General features: G+C 33.1%; 1 protein-coding gene across 1 annotated transcript; it reads left to right on the forward strand.

Moving 5' to 3' along the window:
* Positions 1-8,046: 8,046 nt before the first annotated feature.
* On the forward strand, positions 8,047-9,472 carry LOC100518655 (olfactory receptor 14C36-like). The gene is made up of 2 exons (XM_003124379.3): positions 8,047-8,954; positions 9,391-9,472. The coding sequence occupies exons 1-2, from the start codon at positions 8,047-8,049 to the stop codon at positions 9,470-9,472; spliced, it is 990 nt and encodes a 329-aa protein (XP_003124427.3).
* Positions 9,473-10,267: the final 795 nt, after the last annotated feature.

A 10,267-nucleotide genomic window follows, 5' to 3' on the forward strand; every position in this document is an offset into this window, starting at 1 on the left:
GCATCCTCATGGATGCTAGTCTGATTCATTTCCCCTGAGCCATGATGGGAAATCCCGTTTTCCCTTCTGTTTTGACAGTTTTAGTATAGCTATAACTGTATAGATCCTATAAATATTTAGTAAAATAAAGGAAGTAAAAAATAAGATGCCATAGTATAGTAAGTGTTGTAGTTAGAAAGCCAGGAATTTAAAGCCCTTATATGACCATTTTTCTGCCTTAATAACTTTTGGGAGATCATTGAACTCACTAAGCCTTGGTTCCAAAGTCTCATAAAAAGCACAGGCAATAAAACTCATCTTTTAAAATATTATGGGGAGGAATTGCCATTGCAACACAGTGGAAATGAATCTGACTAGGATCCATGAAGATGAGGGTTCGATCCCTGGCGTTGCTCAGTGGGTAAAGGATTCAGCATTGTCTTGGACTGTGGTGTAGGTTACAGACAAGCCTTGGATCCTGCATTGCTCTGGCTGTAGTGTAGGCCTGAAGCTATAGCTCTGGTTATACACCTAGCCTGGAGACTTGTATATGCTGTGGACGCAACCCTAAAAAAAGAAAAAGAAAAAATATATAAAAGAACTATTATGGAGGAGTTTCCATTGTGACTCAACGGTAAGGAACCCAATTATTATTTCTGAGGATATGGATTTGAACCCTGGCTTTGATCCGGCATTCCTGTGAGTTGTGTAAGTCACAGATGAGGCCCGGATCTGGAGTTGCAGTGGCTGTGGCATAGGCTGACAGCTGCAACTCTGATTCAACTCCAAGCCTGAGAATTTCCACATATAGTGGGTGTAGTCTTAAAAAGTAAAAAACAAAGACAAAAACAAAAACAAACAAAAAGATATTAAGTATCAGTATGTATTTAGATTATGTACTAATCTACAAATATTATATTAACTCATTTGTTTCTCATAAAAGCCCAAATTCTAAAAAGTGAAGGTTATGATTAACATACATTGTTGTCAGCATTTTGAGGAGTCTAGCTTTTGGTCAAATATCTATGTGTGGTCTTGCAGGATGATCATTGACCCTTACAAGATTTAACTTGGAAGAACTCACAGGGAAAAGCTGTCAACTCTGCCCCAGAATGATACACAGATAATGCATTGCAGTCTCTGTAAAAGCTTGAGTCAATGTCTCAGATGGAGTCCATATCTATATTTTGGCCTTAATGCATTTATTTTTACATCTCTGTAAATGGGATCTTCAGCTAAATTGACCCTTATCAGGTTCATTATTTGGGAAGAAAGTGGAGAAATCTTCAAGACAATTTTCTCTACTCTAATTATTCCATACTTTCTAATCCTGCTCATTTCTTCATTTCTGCTCTCTGGTCTAGGCCCACAATACTGCAAGAACATTTTGTTTGGGTTCCCTGGGAAGAGTTAGGACCTCCACATCTGTGCTGATTCTTCTGACTCTTAAACAATGGACATGAAAATAGAACAGTCCATTCATGCTTTCTCCACTTTACATCTTATTTGTAACATCACAGTTAATGACTAAAGGCCTAACTCTATTTTCATTTTTGGCTCATTCTTATTTAATATCAGTAACTTTAGCTTTCAATTCATCTCAGTGGAACTTTGACATAGTCATCTCAATTTATCTCACTTTTTCATGATGGATATAAATAACTATATTTTCCCAAGCCAGTGATTGAGATCATGTCATTTGCCGACACCAAGGCAGATGCAAAGTTATCTGGGGTCATTAAAATATGTAAGAGATCACAGAGCTGCACCCAAAGAAAATATTCAATAAAGATACATGCATATTCTGTAATTTTATTATTTTATTAAAATATTGCTTATCTACACATATTTATGGGTAACATTCTTCCTAGCTCATCAACCCTTGCCTGCATTCTCTAATTGCGTCTCATTTTAATTGAGTCTCAGTCACCTGTGCTCTAGAGATTGTTGCCTTCTTAAAATCACCCTTGGGCAACTGACCAAAACTCAGTCACAAGGATCATTTTCCCAGAAGATTTAAAGGTGATGAAACAGCTATGTCCATATCTTTAGACAAAACAGAAAGTGATTGGCCTACTTCCACAACCTAAAAATGGTACTTTCATCATATGAAGAGGTTCTCAAAGCTGATCTGCATAAGAAAATTTGGCTAAACCATCTTAAAGACCTTGATTTGGAAAAATTAATGGAAGAAATATTTGTTCCCTCATAGGTTAAGGACATACAATACTCAAGAGTAAGTCCTTTGTGATAACTATTTTTGTCAATGTCCTCTAATTTCCTTACTTTCTGGTCATACTCTGTTTTTTCATAGCATTTTTGCTTTGATTTGTAGTTTTATCTTTGTTTTAGAAATGGACCTGTGTCATAATTGAAAGTGTGCTTAGAGTATCAATGAAGTGACCCAACAGATTTTATTCTCTGAAACAATGAATACTTTCATTAAATGAATAAACTGGCCCACTAAAAGAATAAGAACAAGCACAGAGAATTCGTATCAAATGTTTTATAGTAGTTGCTATAATTCCTAGTGTTAAAATAGTTGTATCAGGAAGTGTGATTGAATCATGTTTAACATAAAAATGAATCATAGCTGGCAGTTTTTTTCTTTGTATTGTTACTACTGATTTAAAATTCTTATTTTCAAATCTTTATATATCATATTCTTGGAAAATCCTCATAACCATGTATACAGAAGTTCCAGAGGAGCTGAAGGAGGAATCAATACTAAGGTAAACAAATAATATGTTAGCCTGATTATATCTAGTATTTGTCTGTGCAAATAGATGATTTGATATACATATCCATTGTAGATTGATTGCCAAAATCAAGGTAAATCATACATTAATCATTTCATCTAGTCGTCTTTTTTTTCTATGACAACTCTTAAGATCTACTCTCAGCAATTTATAGGTATATAATAACAGTTAACTATAGTCGCTATGCTGTAAACTGGATCTTTAAAACTTCTTCTTATAATTAAAAGTTTGTACCCTTTAACTCACTTCACCCTGCTCTAGTCCTGGCAAGCACCATTATATTCTGTATTTCTATGAAATTTATTTGTTAATTAGATTTCACATGTAAGTGATACCATATCTCATTTATCTTTCTATGTCTGGCTTATTTTACATAGCATAATTCCCTCCAGGTTCATTTATATTATCTAAATCGAAGGATATTCTTTTTCATTTTTTTGGATGTAGTTTAAGAAGGAGGAATTTTTTATAATATAATTGAAAAATAATTAGCCATATATTTTTTAAATATGACAGTTTTATCGACATTACTTTTATATTTTATTTGTTGAAATAATGTGTGATCTGAACTGAAATTGTGCAAAACAGTCAAGTGAAGAAAGGAATTTTCAAGTTGTAATTTTGTTACATAAACAAAAGAGTGCATCTGTTAAGGTCCATTCAAGCTAGTGAGTAATTTATTAACTTCCACATGAAAGACAAATAGTTGGTGACCTAGTGTCTCTTTAGTTCTATGTCACTGTGTAGGTTTCAAAAAACATATCTTTTCCCCTAATATTTTGGAAAAGGGTGAATTCACAGATTCTATACTAATATTTTCCTTAGGATCCATTATTTTCTGAACTTTGAAAAGTATTCATTTGTGTTTTTAAGAATTATAATTTATCCTAACTGGAATCAAGTAACTTAAAATAAAGCAACAGTTTCTTTCTTTCACTGAACTGCCAGTGTCTGGAATAATTTTGAAATTGATGTGGATGATCAGTTTAAAAACATATATTGCTAGATTAACACTTAGCTTATGCTTCTCTCATGTTGGCATGAGTTTTATTATTTTTGAATTACATGAAATTCATTAATTTAAGGTGATGTAAACAATGTAATTCCTTTTGGAGCTAGTTATCTGTAAAATAGCATTGAGATAAATGTTAGTAGTCAATTATCTTAGAATCCATCTTTTTATTGACTATGATTCATGCACGTATAACCAAATATTATAAAAATTCTGGGCATATGCTGGAATTAAGAAGGTCACTCTGATTTTAGACAGGGAAAAAATGGAAAATGTAACATTATATAAGATTGTGTATACATTTTACAAGAGCACTAAAATTTCATATTTATGTGTAATGTGTAATATATAAATATTTGTTAATAAGAACACAAACTTGTAGAAACATGTATTTTCTGTTACACTCTAGAAAAAAAAAATTGATAGGAAAAGCAGATTCCATGGGAAAGATTTTGGTTATCAATGTGAGATGATATTTAAGAAAGAAATATTTAAGTAATATAGAGGAAATAACCAGATAGACTTCTGGCAGAACTATAATTACTTAAAACTATCTCAGAAATAATATAATTTTTGGAGCTAAAATTATAATAGAAATTACAGATAATACATTTAAAATAAATCATCACAATGAAAATGGGGAAAAAAGCAATGAAAAAAAATTCAGCGAGACCAAAACAAACCACTTTTTAGATGAAAATCTAAGCTACCTGTAGGTAAAAGCATTGAGACAAAGTCTTCATTAGTAATTGTTCATGTTATGAAAATACTTAAGTTTTTGTGTTAAGAATATTTTTCTATGTAGAAAACTTACCAAATTATAGCATGTATTACTAAATTTCATGGGTGATATTAAAATGGTAAAAGTGTAAATCAACTGTACTCTAATAATATTTTTAATCTGCTAAAATAGTAATCATATGTGAGGGAGAAATAAAGGTAAATAATAAGGAATTATTAATGTAAAATTTTGAGTTTTGTTCTGTGGAAGAAAAAACTTTGTGTGATCAGTACCAAAATTCATAGGGACTCTACTTATTTTTTTAAATGGCACCACCCATGCCATGTGGAAGTTCCCAGGCTAGGGATAGAATCCAAGCCACAGCTGTGATTTGCACTGCAGCTGCAGCAATGCCATATCCTGTAACCTAGTGTGCTAAGCTGGGGATCAAAACTACACCTCCATAGTAACCCGACTGGATGCAGTCAGATTTTTGACCATTGTGGCACAGGGGCAACTCCTAACAATAACTATATTTTATTTATTATTTATACATTTATTTTTCAAGGCCACACCTGTTGCATATGGAAGATCCAGGCTAGGGTTTGAATAGGAACTGCAGTTGCTGGCCTACACCGCAGGCATAGGAATTTGGGTGAACTACAGCACAGCTCATGGCATTGCCAGATCCTTAACCCACTGCTTGGGCCAGGCATCAAACTGTTGTCCTCATGGATACTTGCTCTGTTCATTACTGCTGAGCCACAATGGAAACTTTTGTTATTTTTTAATTTATTTTTTATTAATTTCCATTCTTTTACTAGGCTATAGTTGATTTACTATGTTGTGTGAAATTCTGTTGTACAGAAAAGTGACCTCGTAATACACATATTCATATTTTTTATTCATACCATCTTTCATCATGTTCTACCCCAAGAAATTGGATATATTTCCCTATGCTATATGGTAGAACTTCATTGCTTATCCTTCAAAAGGTAATAGTTTGCAGGTACCAACCCCAAAGCCATGTCTGTCCCACTTCTTTTGCCATCCCCCTTGGCAACCTCAGGTCTGCTTTCATGTCTGTGATCTGTTTCTATAATGTAGATAGGAACATTTGTGCCATATTTTAGAATCCACATGTAAATGAAACCATGAAGTATTTGTTTCTCTCTTTCTGTCTTCATTCAGTATGAGCATTACTAGTTGCATTCATGTTACTGCAAATGGCATTATTTGTTCTTTTTTATGACTGAGTAGTATTCCACCTTATGTGTGTACCATATCTTCTTAATCCCTTCATCTGTTGGTCGATATTTAAGTTGTTTCCAGGTCTTGCCTGTTGTAAAGTGTGCCACAAAGAACATAGCTGTGCATATATCTTATATGAATTTAAATTGTGTTCAATATATGCCCAGGAGTTTGTTGGCTAGATCATATAGTAGTTCTATATTTAGTTTACTGAGGAATCTCCATACTGTTCCATAGTGGTTGTAACAATTTACATTCCTTTCAACAGTAAAGAAGGTCTCTTTTCTCCAACATTCTGAAGCATTTGTTATATGCAGACTTGTTAATGTTGGCCATTCTGACTGGTGTGAGGGGTAACTGATTGCAGTTTTGATTTACAATTCTTTAATAATTAGTGATGTTGAGCATTTTTCTCACATGCCTGTGGATCATCCATATGTTTTCTTTGGAAAAATGTCTATTTTTGTCTTCTGCCAATTTTTCAGTTGGGTTGTTTGCATGTTTTTGCTGTTGAGTTTTGTGACTTTGTATATTTTGGGTATTAGTCCCTTTTCTGTTGCATTTTTTGTAAAGATTTTCTCCCATTCTGTGTGTTGTTTGTTTGTTTGTTTGTTAATGTTTTTCTGTGCCGTGCAAAAACTTTTGAGTTTAAGTAGGAAAAAGTAACATTGAAAAAGAAAAATGGAACTGGAGGAACCAGGCTCCCTTACTCCAGACTATACTAAAAAAAAAAACAAAAAAAACAAAAAAAACCTAACATTATCAAAACAGTTTGGTCCTGGTTCAAAACCAGAATTATAATATAATGAAACAGGATAGAAACCCCAGAAATAAACCCAAGCACTTATGGTCAACTAGTCTATGATGAAGGAGGAAAGAATATACAGTGGAGCAAGGACAATTCTCTTCAATAAGTGCTGCTGGGAAAACTGGACAGCTACATGGAAAAGAATGAAATTAGAACACTTTCTAGCACCATACACAAAAATAAACTCAAAATGTAATTAAGACCTAAATGTAAGGCAAGAGGTATAAAACTCTTACAGGAAAACTTATGCAGAATGATCTTTGGCATAAATCATAGCAACATCTTGTTTGATCCACCTCCTAGATATAATGGCAATAAAAACAAAGATAAACCAATGCATTCTAAGAGTAAATTTAAATAGCAATGTAATTGTGTAAGAAATTGATTTCTCAGATGAAAACTACATTCAAAAGATAAACAGAAATGCTCTTCCAGTTATTTAATTTCTACTCTACAAGATTTAACAATATATACTTTACACTGAATAGGAGCATATACAAGTAATTTACAAAAGGTATACCAGTAAAATTAAGTATCTATTTTGTTCATGTTACTGTATACATATTTTCTTTACTGAATTTTAATTCATCTGGACCAGTGTCTCTCGAAATAACTATTATGAAGATTACTTTCATTTTTCCTCCCAATTGTTGAGTAATAATTTAAGATAATTAAGTAAATTTCTAAAAAAATAATACTTTAAAATGATGCTTAAAATAAAAGTGTCGAAATTCTTCTTTTAGATGGGGGCTTCTCCCATGCCAAATGAAAATCACAGGCTAGGGATCAAATTGGAATAACAACTCACAGACTATGCCACCACCACAGCAATACAGGATGCAAGTTGAGTCTGTGACCTACAACAACACTCATGGCAACTCCAAATCCTTAACAAACCGAGCATGACCAGGGATCAAATCCACATCCTCATGGGTCCTAATCAGGATTTTTAATATTGAGCCACATTGGGAACTCCCAAAAATGTGGAAATTCTTAATCTCAATTTCTGAGCTTATCTATTAAGTATAACTTGAGGAAATTATGGACTCATGCTGATCCATGGTCACCAATTTGTAGAACATTAAGATACACTGCAATTGTGTGTCACTACCAAACTTCACATCGTATAAAAGTAAAAAACAAAACAAAACTTAAAAGACTGTCATTGAGAATTAACTCTGAAATGTTTATGTCTATCTATGAATTTATGAAATAACTAATGTTGATGTGTAACTGATGTTGTTGTATAAAGTAAGAAAACTACAGTTATAATCAGAGTATGGGAATGACAAGCCCGATCCTTAGCACTTTGGCTTGTTAAAAACTCAGTAGTGATCATAAGCTGAATTGATCCCCAAAAGAATAATCACAGACTTTCCCCACACACAAACCACTTTCAAATAAAATATTTAAGATAAAATTTCATTAATTATATTTTAATGAAGCTTGAATATCATATTTTATCCTTTGTTTTTTCTTTTTTACTTTCCAGGTCAAACATCATCATTTCCAAAATATGAGCAATTCTACCATGGTGACTGAGTTTCTCCTCATGAGCTTTGCTGATACATGGAAGTTAAGGGTCCTGTACTCCATGTTGTTCCTTTTCATATACTTGGCTACCTTGTTAGGGAATCTTCTCATTGTCACTGCCACCACACTTGACCAGAAACTTAACACACCCATGTACTTCTTCCTCAGAAATCTGTCTATTTTAGATATGTGCTACATTACTGTCACTGTGCCCAATGCCTGTGTCTATTTTCTCACTGGTAACAGAACCATTTCTGTGGCTGCTTGTGCCACCCAGGTATTCTTGGTCATTTACTTTGCCTATGTGGAGATTCTGTTCCTCACCATTATGGCTCAAGACCGCTATGTGGCCATCTGCCAGCCGCTCCATTACACAATTACTATGAACAGAAAAGTCTGTATCCAAATGACACTTGTCTCCCTGCTCAGTGGGCTTGTGTATTCAGGTGTGCACACAAGTAAAACATTCCAGCTGACCTTCTGTCAGTCCAATGTGATCCATCAGTTCTTCTGTGATATCCCCTCTCTGCTGAGGATCTCCTGCTCTGACACCTCCAGTAACTTCATTTTAGTTCTTCTATCTGCCATTGTGGTTTGTGGGATCTGCTTTGTCTTTATTACTGTGTCATATATTAACATATTTAGAGCTATGCTAAAATTTTCAATTAGGGAGCAAAGAAAAGCCTTTTCTACCTGTGTCCCTCACATCTTTGTGTTGACCGTCTTTCTCAGTTCCATCATCTCCGTGTACCTGAGGCCATCAGTAACATCAGAAACTATTAAGGACATGATTCTTTCTGCATTTTATACCATGGTTCCTCCATTTTTAAATCCTGTCATCTACAGTTTTAGAAACACACAGGTAAAGGAAGCTGGAAGGAGAGTAATATTTTTAAAGTTTTATTCTGGAAGATAATATATATCTACTTCAATTTTATCCTAATGTCACTGAATGAGATCCAAACTTCTATAAAATAATCTCTTGTCTGGGTTTGATGTATTAGACTGTTCACTCCAAAATTATTCTTTTGAGACCTGTGTAATTAATGTATAATCATTGTGTTATATTAGCCTTTCTATTTATCCTCTATAAAATTAGCAACTCTATTTTAATGAATGAATATGATCCAAGATATTCGATGAGAATCAAATTTTAGATTATATAAGTTTGTGATTCATCAACTGTTAACATTATCAATAATGCCCTTAGAGGAATCCTTAGCTAGGAAAATGCATATGCAATTTTTCTGTATTCAGGCAGTGAAATTTGAAATAAGTATATAAATAATATGATACTTAATTATAAAAACTTATGTAAAAACTAAAAACAAGTCTATAATGTATATGAAATGAAAACCAATCTACTATGTATCTTGAAAGTAAAGAAAAATTCCACAAAATATAAATGAAATGTGATTTAATTTCAATTAATTATTGATAGTGGAATTTACTTTTATTTGCTGTTACTGGGTAGACTTTATCTCCCTTGACTTAGTCATTTTTGCAATTACTTTCGCAACTCCATTCTGAATGATCCACTTAGGGTGACAGAATTTGCTGCTGTGCTAAAAGTAAATGTTTCTCTTTTTATCTTCTATATGTTATTTGATATTTTTTTCTCTTGTCTGGTATCAAGTCTGGCAGTTCTATAAATGTGACCCCTATTTTGTGGCCTAATTGTTAACCTATGTCAATTCTTATATTCATTTTACTTAATTTGGAAATCATAACGTAAAATTATATCTCTAACTCCATTTTTCATAAATACCTCATCTTTTATAGACACATTAATTTTTTCTATGCTTTTTTCCCAGGGTGCCGAACACTTTTGCCTCATTGGTCCATAACAACATTTATACATGCTCAGGATTAAGTTGTCTAAGGAATTTTGTATAACAGACAATAGCAAAAACCTGTTTTATAAATTCATGAAGTTACAGAAGTAATGAGGACTTCAGAAAATAAATACTTTGACACATTGGTGACAAAAAAATGGATTTATTACTTACGATACATCTTATAATAGCCAAAATATACAGCCATACTATTCTATTCTTTGTGTCTATGGATTTAATTATTCCGAGTAATTCATACAAGTGGAATCATAGAGTATTTGCCTTTTTTTGAGTGGCTTATTTCACTTAGCACAATGTCCTCAAGTTTCATCCATCCTAGAACATATGTTAGATTAGTTTTCCTATTTA

This window comes from Sus scrofa, chromosome 2, assembly GCF_054392235.1.
Source record: "Sus scrofa isolate SSC_HxYL_T2T_F1_AM1 chromosome 2, Sscrofa_HxYL_maternal_Yorkshire_Landrace_v2.0, whole genome shotgun sequence".
NCBI lineage: Eukaryota > Metazoa > Chordata > Mammalia > Artiodactyla > Suidae > Sus > Sus scrofa.

Coding starts and splice junctions, on each gene's coding strand:
- LOC100518655 (XM_003124379.3), top strand. CDS start 8,047: ATGAGCAATTCTACCATGGTGACTGAGTTTCTCCTCATGAGCTTTGCT. Junction 8,955..9,390: donor GCTGGAAGGAGAGTAATATT/TTTAAAGTTTTA, acceptor TAAAAACTAAAA/ACAAGTCTATAATGTATATG.